The sequence below is a fragment of the Cardiocondyla obscurior genome, linkage group LG04 (assembly GCF_019399895.1).
Source record: "Cardiocondyla obscurior isolate alpha-2009 linkage group LG04, Cobs3.1, whole genome shotgun sequence".
NCBI classification, from domain to species: Eukaryota; Metazoa; Arthropoda; class Insecta; order Hymenoptera; family Formicidae; genus Cardiocondyla; species Cardiocondyla obscurior.
The window spans coordinates 10,714,592-10,732,871 of record NC_091867.1 but is presented as its reverse complement, the minus strand read 5'-3'; the positions used below and the strand labels follow the sequence as shown (position 1 = coordinate 10,732,871).

General features: G+C 40.7%; 1 protein-coding gene across 9 annotated transcripts; it reads left to right on the top strand.

The window, feature by feature from the left end:
• Window positions 1-618: 618 nt before the first annotated feature.
• Window positions 619-18,172, top strand: LOC139102324 (diacylglycerol kinase theta). 9 transcript variants are annotated; one of them, XM_070656154.1, is made up of 18 exons: window positions 619-1,275; window positions 8,386-8,465; window positions 8,774-8,876; window positions 8,964-9,184; window positions 9,470-9,641; window positions 11,704-11,847; window positions 13,234-13,365; window positions 13,447-13,581; window positions 13,678-13,795; window positions 13,866-14,053; window positions 14,153-14,365; window positions 14,468-14,602; window positions 14,766-14,940; window positions 15,051-15,370; window positions 15,455-15,782; window positions 15,850-16,009; window positions 16,097-16,204; window positions 16,579-18,172. In XM_070656154.1, exons 1-18 carry the CDS (start codon window positions 1,140-1,142, stop codon window positions 16,672-16,674), a joined length of 2,964 nt encoding a protein of 987 aa, XP_070512255.1. In that variant the 5' UTR covers window positions 619-1,139; the 3' UTR covers window positions 16,675-18,172. The 9 variants fall into 9 exon arrangements, with proteins under 9 accessions (XP_070512255.1, XP_070512253.1, XP_070512259.1 ...); XM_070656152.1 differs by having other exon boundaries at window positions 624-1,275; window positions 13,234-13,356; window positions 17,161-18,172; XM_070656151.1 differs by having other exon boundaries at window positions 630-1,275; window positions 17,161-18,172.
• The last annotated feature ends 108 nt before the right edge of the window (window positions 18,173-18,280 follow it).

Here is an 18,280-nt window from a genome sequence, read left to right as displayed (position 1 = left end):
GAGAGAGAGGGAGGTCGATCGGAAATAGACGGCGGGAGCTCGTAGGCGCAGCGAAGGGACGCGCGAGCCCTGGCTTGACGAGAATCACGGAAAAACCGCGGGGATATACGCGCTCCACTTCCGCAGCCATTGGCAGTGCTGGAGGAAAACGAAACGTACGTTTCTCGGTGAATAGTTTGATTTTCGGCCGTGCACGTCGTTATCGCCCGCTCTTCCCTCGCGCGGAGTGAAGCTGGCTTCGTATCGCGCCGCGGCTACGGATCTTTCGCTGGCAGGGTGAAGGCAGTCGGGACGTGAGAGCGATCTGCCGAGAGTAAATCGGAAAAACGGCGGGGAGGGAGGGCGCGAGGGAGATCGGAGGGCACCCTCGGGGCTACGAGCTCGTGAGAGGGCGGTTCGCGTCTCGCTTGGATCCTGCTCGTCGCTCGGCTCGGCTCGGCTCCCATATGACGCCCCACTTGGGTCGCTAGGGCAGCGCGCATCCGCCACTGCCGCCACTGGCCGGTGGCGGTGACGAAAAGGGGCTGATGTCAGTGCGGCCACACGGCGGCGTACGGTTAGGCCAGCAGCGGCATCGGCGTCAGCATCAGCAGCGGCGGAGGCGACGTATCGTCGGATGCGCGAACGCGACGTCGCACGCATCGTACCGCGAACGAGGCGAGCGAGAACACCCGGCGGCGAGTACGAGGGCAGCGTCAGCAGCGACGGCGACGGTGATGCACGGCGGCGGCCGCGAGAACGGAGTGCTGGCGATCGGTGACGGATTGGTGGCGACCTACGACCACGGCGACGACGCATCTGGCGCGCGCGATCGTGGCTGCTGCCGGCGCGTCGGTCGTTCCGTCGCGCGGCTCGTGGAATAATGCGTGTTAGGCGCGACGACCTTACGACGACGAGGCGCCGTACGAGACGACGACGGTACGACGGTGCGACGTGTGGGCCAGCGTGCGGCCAGCAGCGACGACGACTCCTACTACTATCACCATCGCAGCAGCTGCAGCAGCGCAGTTATGTACGCGTACGGTTCCGAGATTACGTAGTGTCGGGCGTGTAATTATGTTGTCATCGTCGCAAGGCGCGCCCTGCGTAGCTTCACGGTGAAAATCTGGCGTGAACGGTTCCGCGGTGGGACGGGGAATATGGCGTCGGTCTCGGCCGAGACTCCAGCCAGCCATGGGCACAGCTTCAGTAAGAAAACGTTTCACAAGCCGACGTACTGCCATAGCTGCACGGACATGCTCTGGGGCCTCATACAGCAGGGGTACATCTGCGAAGGTAAGAGTTACATTACATTAGCGCGCGCTCCTCGGCGCCGCACGCGGCACCGTCGAACATAAATCGCGATGTCAACTAGCCAGGGCTATCGGTACATTGGCGCAGAAAAGGGGTAACGCGTTTCGTGCGCGGGGATCGGAAATCATTCCTTTCATAAATTGCATCGCGGAAACGACTCGCCGAGCAGTACACGGCGCTTTCCTGCGTGCGTAGCTTGAAAACGTGTAACAAAGAAAAAAAAAAAAAAAAAAGAAAGCGAAAGGGGGAAGAAGAGATGATAAACTCTCCTAGATGGTGTCCCTATGGAGAGGGGAGTACGCATCTCCCGATCTCGTCCTATGCTCGGAGGATGCGCACAGGCTCTGCGAGGCGCGAGCGTCAGAAACATAGCGGCGGCTTCCAGTTAATACTTGCGTAATCCCGTAGCTCGATTTTCTCTATCTGCGGGAATTCGAAATGGGTTTTTCCTCCCCCGGAATCCGTCGATCGGTCATTCTCGGTCGGGGGGAAAAAAAAAGAAAAGAAAAAAATAAAAAACAAAATCCAAAAATGAGGAAGTACAAGGCAGAGGCTCCTCGCGAGGGCTGCGAGGTCTTTAAAATTTCAAGCGGCCGACGGAGACCGCGAGACGATCGATAGCCGACCGCGGCTCGGTAACGGCTCGGTAATATATTCCTGGGACCGCTCCGACGAGGAGAGGCCAACTGGGCCCGTCCGATCGAACGTTTATCGATGCCGAACGGGCCGAAGTTCCCTGCCGCCTCGATTCAATCGGGTCAGGGTGCTGCATTCCGCGTGCACCGTCGGGTGTCTCGGGTGCTTTAGCGCCAGCCGCGGCGAGTCGGTGCAGGAGCACTAAGGGGATAGAGAGAAACGGAGTGATCCGCGGAGAAAAACGAGAGAGAGAGGCTAGGAAAAGGAAGACTGGGCGAGAGAGAGAAGGAATATAGGGTGGGTGGGAGACGACGACGACGACGACGGCGGCGACGGCGTACGCAGAGGGCGCGAGCGCGAACGCGCGCCCACCTTTTCACGAGCATTGATCGCGCGGGGTGGGGTGGCATGGCTGAAAGACCATGGATAAGGTTGCCGATGTGGAAGGGGTTCGTAGGGGTGCTCGGCTGGCGGCGGCAAAGAGGGTTGTCTCGGTGGGGACGAACGTGAGAGCTCGCTGACGGGTAAAGAGGCGTAAAGGACCTTCGTTGTAACGCGAGCGGAACGAACCGTGCCGACCGTGCTACTCGCACACTCTTTCGAATACGTCGGAATGTTCGATCAGAAGCCGCCTCGGATATAACGAGCGCCCGCTTCACGTTCGGTAGCGGATTCCCAATTGTTTTCGAGCCTTTCATTGAGCGAGCTCGACGGCGAGAAGCGACTATTTGACGCTCGGGACATGTTTAACATCTAATATGAAATAAAAACGTTCGTTAGCAGCCTACCGGTCATTAAATAGGTCGTTAAAAACGCACGCCATTGAAGCGGTCTTTATCTCGTGCTGCAGATTGCTGCGGCTAGATTCTCTGTTAAAAAAAATTTTTGCTTAGATGGCGCATGTTAATTTTTAATCGTTAGTAGCATGTAAAAGGGGGAAAAAAAACTACCTTTGCAGAGACGTCGTAAAAATAGGCAATTTTTTTAAGCCGCTACTTGGACGTAAAGCAAACGAAAAAAGGTTACCAAAGTTGTTACTGTTTTATTAATAAAAGCTTACGGGCTGATTATTCCATCTTCTTGGTTAAACTTTATTTATCCGGCAAACATGCGTCCATTTCTATTTCTTATATCTCCCGTTCTAAATAAATAAAAAGACACGTAGCAGGTATGTACCTGTCAGGTAAAACTTATCAAGAAGTTAGAGCAATCGGCCCTTCGTGGGCTATTACAATCTCTTGGGAAATAAATACGTTGTTTCTCAAATATCTTTAATAACGTGTATTTTTTTAATTATTATTATTTTATACGTAACTTTAAATTTCATTGTCAATCCGTCTTGGAAAGATTTTTTTTGACGAGCGAGAAGTATAAACTGCAGAGATACGAATTTGTTTCTTGTTCTCGTGATATAAAGTTTGACGATACTCTACTTTTTTAATCGGGATAATCTCAAGAAATTCAGATTAAAAAATTATTCTAAGTATTTTATGCAAGATAAAATTAAAAAAAAAAATAAATATATGTATATATATCTGTAAATTTATTTTTAAGAAGTAGTCATTCACTTCATGTAATTTATACTTGATGATATATGATTCTGTTACATTTATAGATTACTATTTTTTGCATTCAATCGCTCAAACTTTTTTTTTTTTCTTTTTCTTTTTTTTTTGAGACACATCAGAAACTTTAGAATTGGTTGATGAGAGTCAGAATTCTATCAATTATATCGAAATCCTAGAAATGGGATGCTAACTCCACAAAGGATAAAGATAAAGCGTTATATTTCTAAAGCCATTGTTAAACCTTGCTGCACAATGTATTGATCGCTTTACCGTCGGCTGCTTTAAATAAAGTTGTTTTTATGTCTGCAAATTATACTTAGCATTGTCGGTTTAAATTCAATTTATAGTATAAAATAATTGTTTACGAACTGATTTAAGATAGCTTGATATTTGGGGTTTTGCTTAAAATTAATTAGAAATTTTTTAGAGATACTAGACTGCGCAAATTTTCTATTTGTCGAACGATACTAGATTTAACTTTGACGAAGAGTGCTAGCCTCAAGTTTCATACATTGAAGCACATTGGCGATCCCAATAATTAATAAAACAGTAACAATTTTCTTGCGTTCGCTCGATTAATTAAAAAAACAAAAATTAAATTAATTTTCCATTTCATCAATTTGCCTTCGTAAAATTCTAAAGCTGCAAAAAAATATTGAATAATTTACAAATTATATTTGTGAAATTTAGATAACAATTGTTTACGGCGATGCATTTATCCAGTTTTGTGCAAAAAAATGAGGCTAGTTTTTATATGGAAAGAGATAAAGGTCTCGTTTGCCACATTTCTACGCGTTACGAATGCATGGCATACCGATTAGCATAATAAATCATTTGCAACAATTTAATACACATAACGACGGTGAATGTTAAAATCTATATTAGAATCGAGTATAATATTCACGACTTTTCCTGCCGGTTCAAAAGCAGATTTGCAAAACTTTGTGGGTTTTGTTAGCGCACGTTAGGCGACGATTAGAGATTTTCTGATAAACTTTTAGTCTGAAAGTTATACGTGTATTAAATTGATCCCGCTTTACCTTGATTGTACATATAATATTACTTGATATTTTTGTATCAATAGTTGCTCTTTAATTAATAAAGGAATTACTGAAGTTTATAAGACGAAACTACTTAAGAATAAAAATTATTTTCCATTATTCACGTAAGAAAATCGCAAATTTGTTTAAAAGATATATTTATGAGAGAACAATAATACTTCGGAATAGCAATACGAAGATGAAAGAGAAAGTTTGCCTTCCGCTGTACTGCATTTTTTTTTCTTTTTTTTTTCTTTTTCTTGTTCGGTAATTTTTATCTCTGATATAGTTTGCAAGTATGCTAAAGCGGTCTAAAATATGTTTTTTACCGAAACATCTTTATTTAGCAGTAACATGCGAGAATTTTCAGCGTGTAATTTCTCGGTTCGGACGTCACAATCCGATATACCGCGGCAGACTTTTATCTAGGAGTTTTAAATTGAATAAAAATATAATCATGATTCTTTAAATATATCGGTCTGAAAATAATATACATATCTCATTACGTATTCGTTATATCTGATGAGCAGGCAGCACTTATTTTTATTTTATTTATTTATTCTTCTTTTCCTGCAATTTGAATTTATATATATATTTTTTTTTATAGTATCTTGGCTCATAAATGAAGAGCCGAGTGACATATGATTTTATTTTATCCGCGAAGCAGTTAATTAATTAGATACAATATCAAGTTTAAAAGACTACGAAAACTGATATTAAAAAAAAAAAAAATTATAAATGCTAATTTAATGTACACTTTATCTAAAAAAATATTTAAAAAAAACAAGAAACTAGAACAAGCTGCTCGAAAAACTGATCAACTTCGGGTTTACGAAAAGTATGTTTGAAATGCATGGATTATCAATATCTCAATCAATCAATCAACCAATATGATGACGATACACACTTAAGAGTTCATTGTGGGTAACATTGATACGATTCCCTCGCAGTTCAACTGTTTGAGGTTCTTTATTGATAACTTGTACGGCTAAACTCCCTCGTTCATCATTTAGCTTAACAGCGTATTCCGTTATAAGCTTTCTTTCGCACAAGAGAGCGCTCCTCTTGTTATCTTACCCTTCTCGGGTTTTCCCTAATTTGTCTCTAAATAATGAAAATCGATTCAAAGACCAAAAAAAAAAAAAAAACGCCATCGGCGAAAAGACTCGTCGATTAAAATCATTCGCGTATACGTCACCTTTTTCGCAAACAATATTTTCCCGAATTGCATGAAAAATCAGTGCGTTAGTTAACGTCGCGTCGCTTTTAACCAGCCGCGTATTTTATTCCGCCGGGAATGTCGCACGCGGGAAGAAACGCACCGCGAACGGCGCATTAATTAACGCACGCCGTTCGAGGGCTGCGCCGAGTTTTCCCCATGTGCTCCGGTCGCCGTTGTAAGTAGAAGAACCGGGTATAGAAGGGAAGCCAGCGGGGCGATCAATATTATAATAGATAAGACTCCTTGTGTTAGGAATAGTCGGGTGACCCGATCGCTGAATTAACAGGAAAACGACTCGACTCGTCGGGGCAGCTGCGCGACATTTAAGCGCTTCTAAAAAACCGGGGAAAGGAGGAGGACCTCTTCGCAGGCACCACGAGAATCTTGGCCGACGTGGGGCAATTTTGATTAACTTATCGCGCCGTTACTGATCGATCGGGATCGTTATAAATAGGACGACCACCTGCTCCGAAAGCTAATCGGGTAATAAAAGCGTGCAGAGAGTCCCGAAGTGATCACCTAATATTGTATATTGAAAACCGATGTGCCGTACATTTTAAAATCTCGCTTTTATTTTCATATGAGGCTGTCGTGTGATTAACGTAGAATTAATGAAATGTAAGGGAACGCCTTTTATTTCTTCTTCTTTTTTTTCTTTTTTTTTTATTTATTTATTTTTTTTCTTTTTTTTTAGCGATACGCGGATTAACGCACGTGACTTTCTTGTCGCGTTTTCGGGCGCTGATTGTTCAGCGATTTTCGAACTCTGACGGAACCAACGTTGGCAAAGATTCGTGAAAGGTACTTTTCTTTTCTCCATGCATCTCTTACTTGCGGGTTAGAGGTGTTGGTTTATTGAAGAGCAGGGAAAGGGTCTGGAAATACAGCGGGGGGAAAAAAAAATAAACAGACGCCAGATCTGGAAATTCGAGCACAGCAATCTTTCCAAGTGTTTCAAAGGGATCTTTCTAAATTACGGTGTATGTCGTATCAGCTTTCTTTCTTTCCACCACCTTTAAAGGATCGTTTCCTATCCTCACTGTTCTACGTGTTAACGCCTCAGTTTTATCGCTCCCGAGTGTATTCAGAGCGGTCGAATGGTGGCAATAGACGATGAAGTAATACGAATGCGATGCAGCCCCCGCGAATCGAGTAAAATAAAAGATCTATTAGGCGAGATTAGTGTATTCGCAAAAAATAATCGCGCGTGCGAGCGCGTACGAAAAATATCAAGGTCCAGATGAAGGCTCGACTGCGTAGAGCAGATTCTTCCAACGTTCCAAACTCCTGGCATGGGACCTTGAACGTCTCCAAAGCCGACTCTGCAAGAATCAGAAAGACTTTAAATTTCCCACATATTCAGAAAGAAACCCTAAACGCCATGAATGTCTAAAATATATTCTGAAACATCTAGATCACAAATCTAAATCGCAAGTTTCGGGAATGCCTAGTAAAAGAAGAGAAAAAAAAAGGAAAAGAAAAAAGAAAGAGAAAAAAATTGATGAACGGTGGAAACAGCGCAGACCGAGCGTCGCGAATGCCCGGAGGAAATGTTAAATATTGCCTGGAACGTTCGTCAGACTTGAACGTTTCCTCGAGTAGCTGGCTTCGCCGTATCTTTTACGAGCCGCTTGTGAAGCTCGCTCGAGCAAGAGACACAAGTAAACCGACGGGATCTTCTTTTTCTACGGCGATGACGGGTGCCTCTTTTCGATTTGAGCTGCCCACTCGGCGAGTTAAAGTTAACTCGGCATTCGTGGAACGGTACGGTCGATCGTCGATGGCGGCCGATGGCGCCTTCTTAACGAAGCGGATGCACAGTACTATTTCGGGCCGCACCTGCGCGCCGATGCGACAAATTTCCTACATCTTGCCTGATTAGCGTCGCAAGAGCGCGATAGAACGTGATCATTATATCGCGCGCGAAAGGGGGAAAACCCGTGCGACACTCGTCACCTTGTACCGAGCGGGATGACGGATACCGCCGCCGACGGCGGGTCCGCCGATCGTCACCTCCGCCGACCCTGAAATATCAATTCCCGGGAAATAAGCGGTTCCTTTATTTTACCTTCCCCGCGACTCCAGGAATCACTCCACCAGACGACATTACGCTCCCGATTGACCCTAAATTTTTGCCAATCGATAGCGCCAACAGGCCGCGAAGCATCGATTTCGTCAGGATTTGTCGTGTATTTTCAAAGCGCAAAGAACGTGTCTTTAGGAGAAAGGAATTACCTAGCAAGGGTTAGCGATTATTCAAGTATATACTTATATACTTTTTTTTTCTTTTCTTTTTCTTTTTTTTTCTTCTTTTTTTTCTCTCTTTTTTCTTTTTCTTTTCTGTAAAAGTTTGGTAGACTGCCGTTTATTTGCGTTCGGGTGGCGGTGGAAGCATTAAATAACGCCGACCGCGTATGATTCTCGATGTTTTTTACTTACATCGCGAAAGGTCAGAAGATCTTGTTATAAATTACGACATGAGCGGCTCGTATTGATTTATGCTAAAGTGCACGCCGCTTAGCCGGCAACGCTCTTCGATTTGCCGCGATTAATCCCCGCGCGAATTTTCTCTGGCCCCTTCCCCGTCGAAGTTCTCTAATTTTTTACCTCTTCTCTTGGTTTGCAGTGTGTAACTTCGTGGTGCACGACCGCTGTCTCAAGGCCGTCGTCTCTCCCTGCTCCAGCATCGCGGCAAGCCTGATTAAGGTGAGATCCGTCACCGCAAGGATTACCCGCCTGGGCATAAATATAACGCCCCTATACTTAGAATATAGGAAAGCAATTTTCCCACATACATCGTAAAATAACTGAGCAAAGAGAAAATAATTTGCGTAGATTTTTGTAGGCAAGAAAAAAAAATAAAAAAAAAAAAGGAAAAAAAAGAAAAAAAATAAATAAAAACTTGAACGAAAAGGCTTTCCCTGTTGCACGTTTGCGCGTTGAAAGTCCTCTACACCATTTGGACTCTTCCTCGCACGTAAAACTAACTGCATTTCTTTCCTGGCCCTTTGCAGAACCCGGTTGCACACTGTTGGTCCGAACAAGTACATCGCAAAAGGAAGTTCTGCAACGTCTGTCGGAAGCGATTGGATGATAATCTATCCATACACTGTGAAAGTAAGCTCAGGTTTCGGTTCTATGCGCGAAGTAGACGCACTTGGGTTCCCTGACGATAATGCTAATCCTCTGGCCTATGTTTCGCAGTATGCGAGTACTTCGTGCACGTAGAATGCCAAGATTTCGCGGTGGCAGACTGCAAGGAGAATGCCACATACATACCTGGGAAGGATCTGTCAGCAGTGAAGCACACTCATCATTGGCGGGAAGGCAATCTTCCGAGCAGCTCAAAGTGCGCCGTGTGCAAGAAGGGTTGCTTTACTGCCGAGTGCCTTGCCGGGTTTCGTTGCGAGTGGTGCGGCATGACGGTAAAAGACCAAAAACCCCCCCCGCTATTATCGTCGTTAGAACCGCCGTTTTGTTTCCGCCATCGTTTACCGTTCCATTACTAGAATTAGAATTAATTAAAATAGAGTTAAACGTTGCATTGCGACACTTGATTCTAAGTCGACACGTAATAGTCTTTTGGAATAGGAAAAAAAAGCAAAGAAAAGAAACAAGCGTATTTTGTTGGCATAATTAAGCTTCTCTCGCCTACCCCCTTTTCTTTCCCAAGCTACAACAATAATGAAAGATTTGATTTCGTCTCTTAGTTGCACGCGTATTGTTACAAGAATATTCCCCAAGAATGCACCTTTGGTAACTTGGAACCAATTTACCTGCCGCCACATGCAGTTAGTATTCCGCGTACCGAAGTCCCCATGGAGGCCATCATTGGAGTAGAAGTGCGTCGAAAAGAAGTGCTGGCGCGTGAGTATTCTTGCCGTAAGTGTCTGCCGTGTAATTACGATTTGCGTGTTAACAGGTAATTAGAATATGTAACGCGGCGAAAAATTGCTGCCTCTAGTCCACGTGCCGCGGAGCGATTTTTGTCAATCAGTCACGGGGCTGTAATTAAACGTTGAGTTAACTGAGAAAATAGAGAAAGATCAAGACAAAACGTGGATGAAAGTAATGCATTTTTTAAATTTGATTTAATTAAATAAGTTGACGATTTAGAGACGTAAATTAAAACTATCTGTGATCGATAAAATGTGGCCGTGTTGATGATTATTAATGCACGTTACTTGTCTATAATTAAACAGCATAACTGTAACTCTGTATGTATTCACAATCGCGATGGCTGGTATCACTTTTGGACCCACGAGATCTACGGGTCTTTAAGCAAGTGATATCGACGTTGTTAAGCTCAGATAACAAATAATGGCTAAAGTATTACGCTGACAATTTTCGTTAAAAGGCCCGTTCGTATAATCGGACATTTGTATAAATTATCGCGTTTTCCACTGTGTGCACTGTGAATTTCATTGTTAATTAGCGCTTGATGAAGTTTTTTCAATTCCGTTACTCAGCATTTCCGTATTGTATTACCTATTGACACAATTGATTTCTTTCACACTGTGTCTCTTATATATGTATAAGATTTTTTCTATTTTTACTACGCATAGCACATATGTACACGTATGCAAATATGCACTGATGATTGGTAGCCGAGGACACTGTACATTGTACTGTGTCGAGTTTGAAAGAAGAATGTATAATATGCGAAATATTCTCCTTATATATATATCAGTAGAGCGGTACTTGTAAAAGATATAACTGACTTTTTGGTACGTAAACTTTTTGCATGACATTACTTTAGCATTCATTCACGCGTGTATAAAACCGTCGTCGGTCCGTAAACATATACATGTCTTCCTTCTTTTCAGAGCATGCAACGTTGACTTTCTTCGACATAAAACGAAAAAAAAAAAAAATAAGACCCTACTTGTATTTTTGAAAAAAAAGATTATCATCGCCTCAAACTTTCATTGTTTCATCACGTCGTATTTTGAAAGACGATTTTATAGCGACGTATCGAATACTATTAGCAGCCAAATTTTTGTAATCAATTGGATACTTGCTACTTGCAGTTTTTTTACACTCTCAGCTTTCTATAAATTTTTTGCAACATAATTTTTTTTTTTAATTTTTTTTTTAAGTAAAGCTGTTAAATTATAAATATTAAATTTTACAAGTAAAATTTATGAACATAAAGAGACAGAGTTAAATTAAAATGTAGTAAAATGTTACGAGATATTTGCGTCAATTTTACATAATAAAATGTACGCCAGATACATGAGTTGGATATAAAGTTTTTAGGAAGTGTAATTGCTATCTAATCATTATAACGCACCCGGTGATCATTTATATATTTTTTGTATTATCAAATATGTCACGCAAGAATTTTTTTCAATCGCGTATCATCGGTTGTAAGTGTGAGAATTAATAGTTAAAGATTTTCAAAATTCCTGTTGTGCAAAGACTTTAACAATCGCATTGCGAATTAAGTTAAAAAATGAAATTTTCTTACTATGCGTAATTGTAAATGTACGTTTCTTAAGTAAAGTCAAAGCTAACATCGGTTATATATTTTAATTAGACATTTTGTTTACGATATATTTGTAAATCGTGGCTTTTGTGGCTGTTTGCTCTGATTAATTGCTACTTTCAATGTGCTTTTAATAGGCATAACTTTGATAGATTCAGCATTTATAAAGCTTCGTAATTAGATAGTGATTAAAACTGACTTTTACGAAAAATAAGTTCGCAAAATAAAAAGATGAAGGTGATAACATTTTATTTTAACAGTTACGAGTCTTAGGCATTATTAACTGTTTAAAAAAAAATAAGTCCTCCGTGTATAATGAAGCAAGTTTGATTGAGAGAGTAAACACAAGTCACAATAGATTATTGCGAAATGATTAAAAAAGATCGACCTTTTATAGACGCTTGAATTAGTTGGTAACCGTTAAAATATTCGGTCTATCTTTGCTTCTATGTGAAGATAACATCGGAGAGCAATTCGATTTCGCTGAGAGTGAACAAAACGGGGCTGCAGGCCGCCTAGCCGAAGCTTTGAGGCGCCTTTCGCTAGTTTTGCCACGTAGCTGCCATGGAAATTGTCATGCTTCCCCTCCTTATGTTCGAGGTATCTAGAATATAATCACCGTCAGACATTCATTTGTGTGAATGTAACTCGACTCTAAGGTGTACTCGCTGTACAAGATTGAGAACAACTTTGAAATACATAGCTAATCGTTGTTATTACATCTACGTGTAACTATTTGCTCAATATTTGCAGTTAGGATTGAGAAAGCGCTGTGTATTAAAATACATGAGTACATATTTATTTATATATTTCTATTGGTTTGCGTAACAGCAATGCAAATACTCAGCTTGCTTCTACTACACTTTTCGACATTACTAAGTGACATTTTACTACTACATTTGTTGTGTGCAAAAACACCCACACACACTCACATATATATATCTTGTATAAATGCAAATATAATTTTATTACAACGTAATATGACTTGAAGTAATAGAATGCAATATTTAAATCTTCAATTATATTTATTGTCTCTGTTTGTCTCTATTTGAATCACATGTAAAGAAACGAATACGTGTCGTACAGTTGAGGTGATTTTTTAATAAGCAACTTGTTGTAACATTATCTTGTGGATCTTTTATGAAACTTGTGATACTCTTTGGCAATGTGAACTTTTCGATGGCAAATGATGCTACTTTAGTGAAATTAATTTGGATAGCAAGCAACGATCACGTTTGTCGAAACGGACTCGCTTTAAATCGCATATTTGTAATGAACTGTCCATACATTTACATGAATATCATGATGCACCAATCTTTTTTTTTTTCTAGATGTTATTTTGTTACTGTTTACGTTTTAGCATGTATGTATGTCTCGCTTCAGTGCATGCACTGTCATTCAGCCCACTGGATGCTATGAGATTCCATGACGCTTATCACTCTACTATGCAGTGAAATGAGGTTCAAGAGTACTGACTAATTCTTCCTATCGCGTCTGTGTTCTACAAACCCATCGTAAATGATCGATGGTAAGAGACGTAATTTATTCTTGAATGATAAACTGGTTACAGCGTTCCTTGTTTTCACACGTAAAGTTTTTTTCTTAAAGTACTTGTTCCATGCAAATTTTAATTTCTATATATTTAATTGAAACATTAATAAATTACCGTAACGATAGCGTAACTTACAGGATAGTATTTTTAAGATTGCATTAAATATTGTTTTACAATAAAAAGTATGTAATATTAAATGTCATAACGCTTTGCAAGAGAGACACCATTAATGTTATCTGAGTAATTAAAAAAAAAAAAAAAAAAAAATAACTAAGTATTTCTTCAATTTGAGTGGAAGCGGGTGTATTATATACGGACTTTATGTTTCACTTAGGTATTATTATATCTCATACTGTATTACGTATAGATATTCCTGTGTTCTCCACTAATAATATTCCAACGCTCGAAATATGATCCCTCCTTTGTGTTGACAGCGCGAAGCATATCAGAAGAATTCGGTAACGACCCAAGGTATCGGGACAATGGAGAACCGCCACAGGGTGCAGCGCATAGCCGTGATCCGCGTTCTCCTAAAGAGAAAGAAGATAAAGATAGAGGTGACGAAGGTATTTCAATACAGCTTCCAATTAATAGCTTTGAGATTTTCCTTTTTCTAATCTACGAATCTCCAACTTTTTCTTCTACAGAAATGATTAAGGTGTACGATGGCAACAGTTCCTTGAGGCGAAGAATATTTCGGGTGATTTCGGTACCCAGGCAGGCTACGACAGAGCAGGTTCTCACATCGGCACTGCGCGCATTTCACATCACGAAGGATCCTAGTATGTGGATTGATTTTATTTAACACGATAGTTTGATCTTTAATTAACTTACAAGTTGTATAATTTTTTATCTTTTTTTCTTTGCGAAAAATTTAGGTAACTTTTACTTAACTGACCTGTACGCCGGGGAGGAAACTGAGTTATGTGACCCGACGCCTGTTTTAAATTTAAATCGCAAAGAAGGCAAACGTCCGGCTGTGTTCTTACGATTTAAGTAAGTTTATACCACGTTTATTCGAAAAAAAAAGTTAAGATTTTGATGTAATACGTAATTGCAATTTCAGAGATAATGACAGTGGAGAGGTACGGGTTTATCCCGGCAGACTACAGGTATCAGAGTCATTCTGCATAGTACCTGTCACCGAAGCAACAACCGTCACAGATTTAATAAACGAGGCGCTGGAAAAGTTTGGTTTACAAAATTTTAATTCCGACGACTTTAGGTGCAGTGAAATTCTTTTAGACCGCGGTGGTACGTTTCACGTTTCTGTCTTATTTATTATTTAATCGAACTTTTTCTGCTCTTCATACGTTTTACAAAAAATATTAATTATATCTATGTTTCCACTAGTAACGGAAAGAGTTTTGTCCTGGGACGAAAGACCTTGGGACATCGTTAAAAAGCTGGGGAAAGATTCTATTAGACAAATGGAATTGATGCGGTTCTATTTACAACTAAAGCAAGATCCCCATGGACCTAATTTGGCTTTATTCGTGGGTAATCTGCCGCAAAATCTCTCTGAAAGGAGTTACGAAAATATGTTAACAGAATTTTTAGGAAAAGGTTGGTGATTTTAAAATAAATTATATTTATTATTCGCGGAATTATTAAATTTTTTTTTTCTTATTAATTATATTCACACGTGCAATTTCTTACGTTTTGCAGAAAATAGGTTCACGAAAATTGGCCCATTTTATTACGAGTATGGTTCAGTGGTCATCATATACGAGGATTTGGACACGGCAGTTAGAGCATTGTATACGTTACGAGATGTAAAATATGAAGACAAACATCTTTTAGGTATTTTTATAATATACATATCTTAATGTAATATACTTTTCGTATATCTAAAGCATAAAATAATATTCGTTAGTGTTAATCAAGATTTATATCTTTTTTACTGATTTTATTTTTTAATTTTAATGAAATATGTATTGAAATATTGTTCTCTGTTTTTTCTTAGTGATGATTTTACCGAGTATCGAGCCAAGTATGGTCCCAACGGGCGTTCAACCGTTGCTCGTATTTGTAAATGTAAAATCTGGTGGTTGCCAAGGACTTCAACTAATTTCTAGTTTTCGTAAACTATTAAATCCTTATCAAGTGTTCGATCTTGATAACGGCGGACCTCTCCCCGGGTAAGCGAACCTTACCTTTTAAGTGATATGAATAAACATTAATTTATTACTTTTTTGATATATAAGAGTATGCAAGTTATATGAAAGTAAGTGTTCTCCTTACGTTGCAGACTTTACGTTTTTCGTCACATAAAGGACTACAAGATATTAGTTTGTGGTGGCGATGGAACGATAGGTTGGGTATTACAATGTTTAGATAATGTGGGTCAAGATAGTCAGTGTTCTTCTCCTGCTTGCGCTATTGTACCTTTGGGAACGGGAAATGATCTTGCTCGGGTATTGTGCTGGGGTTCAGGCTACACGGGTGACGAAGATCCATTGAACTTATTGCGAGACGTCATTGACGCGGAGGAAATAATATTAGACAGATGGACAGTAGTTTTTCATCCCGAGGAAAAAGAACAAACTCAAGTGGTTTGCAACGCTGCGGGTAAGAGAGACAGTTACTTAACAGTATCAGAAAAAATTTTACAACTTATTAAACGAGAGAGTTCTAACGGTGAAAATGTTTCAGCTTCTCAGCAAATAGCATCGCGTCATTTGCACATTACAGGCTCTGGTACAACCAGCGAAGACAATACGCAAATATATGTAATGAATAATTATTTTGGCATTGGCGTTGATGCGGATTTATGTCTGGACTTTCACAACGCGAGGGAAGAAAATCCTAACAAGTTTAAAAGCAGATTGAGAAACAAAGGCGTGTATGTGACGATGGGTTTGCGTAAAATGGTCAGGCGCGCGCCGTGTAAAGATTTACATAAAGAAATTCGATTAGAAGTAGATGGTAAATTGGTCGAGTTACCGCAAGTGGAAGGAATAATAATTCTGAACATTTTAAGGTGAGTTGTTATAAAAAGAGATGAATATTTTACAGGCTAACTTAAACAATTTTTTTTTCTCTTTTAGTTGGGGTTCTGGTGCTAATCCTTGGGGACCAGACACCAAAGAAGATCAATTTTATACACCGAATCATTGGGACGGCATGCTGGAGGTTGTCGGAGTCACCGGAGTCATGCATCTTGGACAAATACAGTCAGGTTTACGTACGGCTATGAGGATAGCGCAGGTAAATTATAATTTATTAATAATATTAATACGGTGTTCTCTGTTTTTCTGTTCTAATATAACATAATGATTTGTCATCGATCGACAGGGCGGACACATAAAAATTCACTTAAACTCAGACATACCTGTACAAGTAGACGGTGAACCGTGGGTTCAGAGTCCCGGAGACATTGTGGTCTTGAAGTCAGCACTCAAGGTAAAACTTTGACGTGAAAATTCTTTAAAAACCCCCCCATAATTCCACAAAAATAACGGACAGAGTATCAACGTTCGGTAATTAATTAATAAAATGTAACGTATCGATGCAGATACAACGATATATTTTTATACGTAACAAGGGAGTCCTTTGCTGTTCGAGTTTAAGTAGAATAATGGGGTGTATTTTCTTGTGGCACGTAAATCTCTTTAACAGGCGCATCTTTATGCATTAGTTCGTTAGCACTTTTTGTTTCATATTACAATACTCTATTCACCATAAGAGCGTAACCCGATTGCTGATACCTATCAGCGCATGCTTTCCTCCCCCGATTGCACTCGACTAATATTTCCTTGTTCCTTTGTTCACTTCAGGCTACCATGTTGAAGAAAAGTAAGATCAAGCGTCGCAATACCGAACCGTCGATTCTACCTGCTAATGGGGAGGGGGGCAAGAGCACGGACGAGTAATCCAACTATGCCACAACTTACAACCGCTCGATCGTTTAATAGTATCTCGTAAGAGGCACGACACCACCTAGACTCCTCGGCGCGCGGAGTGCACGCGCGAGAGAGGAGTCTCGGTGCGACAAACGTGCCGTCTGAAAACGATTCCACCTACAAAGACCTCTTCCGATCCTTTCGTTGATGCATGTAAAGACCGATCAACCTCCGTGAATACCTTTCTCGGTGCCTCGATCCAATGCAATCCAGCTAGCTCGAGCTTGTAATGTGTGGACTTAGACTCGCATTATATCGGATGGTAGTGTTAGCTTTACAAAACGTTTTTCTTCTCTTCCTTCCTTCCTTTCTCTATGTATGAGTTCATCATGGACTTGTAACTTTGCCATTTTTTTTCTATTTCTACTACTTCATACTTGTATTCTCGTCAGCGGCACTGACTGACATTCTTATCGATTGCTCCTTTGTGCGCTCCCTGATCCTGTCCCTACCTAGGCTACGATGCTGAAGAAGACTAAGGGTAAAATGAAGCGGCGCAACACGGAATCCAGCATGCAGTTGGCGCTTCAGGCCGCACCATCGAGCGATCCGGACGAAGACACCTTTTGAGTGAACAGAACATTGTGTGAAAGTGATCGAACAACGTCGCGGTAACGTCGACGGCACGTAGCCACGTTAGAGAACTTGATCGATTAGCGTACGTAACAAACACAAAATCGGCCTCGAAATCGTCCGACGGCGTTTGCGCTGCACGAACTTAACATAAGTACTTACAACACGAAGGAATAAAAAAAAAAAACCACCGTGGAAAGCAAGAGGAGACGGGGTAGATAAGGTTTTCAGATACACGGACACACATATATACAGCATTAAATCCATTATCGACTCAATGATTCTTAATGTTTGTTCTTACATTAATAGGGGGAAAAAAAAAAGGTGAAACTAGATCTCATTTTTGAATGTTAAATAATTCTAGCACCGTACGTAGCTCTTGTCGATCGATATTTTTTTAGTAAAATTATAATAGAGTTTAAACACAGCAACACGTTGCCACACACATACACGTACGTACGTATTAACCAGTACCGGAGAAAATTGACACGCGTACGCGTGCCCACGACGACATTGATTTCCCCTTTACGTTCCAAGCTTGATAGTCGAGGAAGTGGGAAGGAGATCGTATATCACGTTTCGTATGGTATTCCGCCGAAACTACGCAGTGTTACGATACGAAACGTGTGTTCACGCGACGTATAAAAAAAAAAGATAAAAAAAAAACCGCAAAGAGGTCACAGTTGTTAATAATATATTATATATATAGAGAATATTTATGATTAAATATTAATATATTTACATAATATTGTATTAGCGTTACGGTATTAAGTTGTGATAATTGTTATGTATATCTGGCTGCTGGGCAGTCTGGAGTTTCGCTGAAAACCAGTGGCAGTCAGTTCTTTTCTAGGATACAGTTAAGGAAGAAGGTAAAAAAAAAAAAAACGTAAAACCAGAGATTAATGTAACTTTCATAATAACGATAAGACCGCATCGCGGGCTAAGCGCTTTGCCGATCCGCCTCCGCGGTGTGGAAGGACGTAGCACGGTGAACACGTGT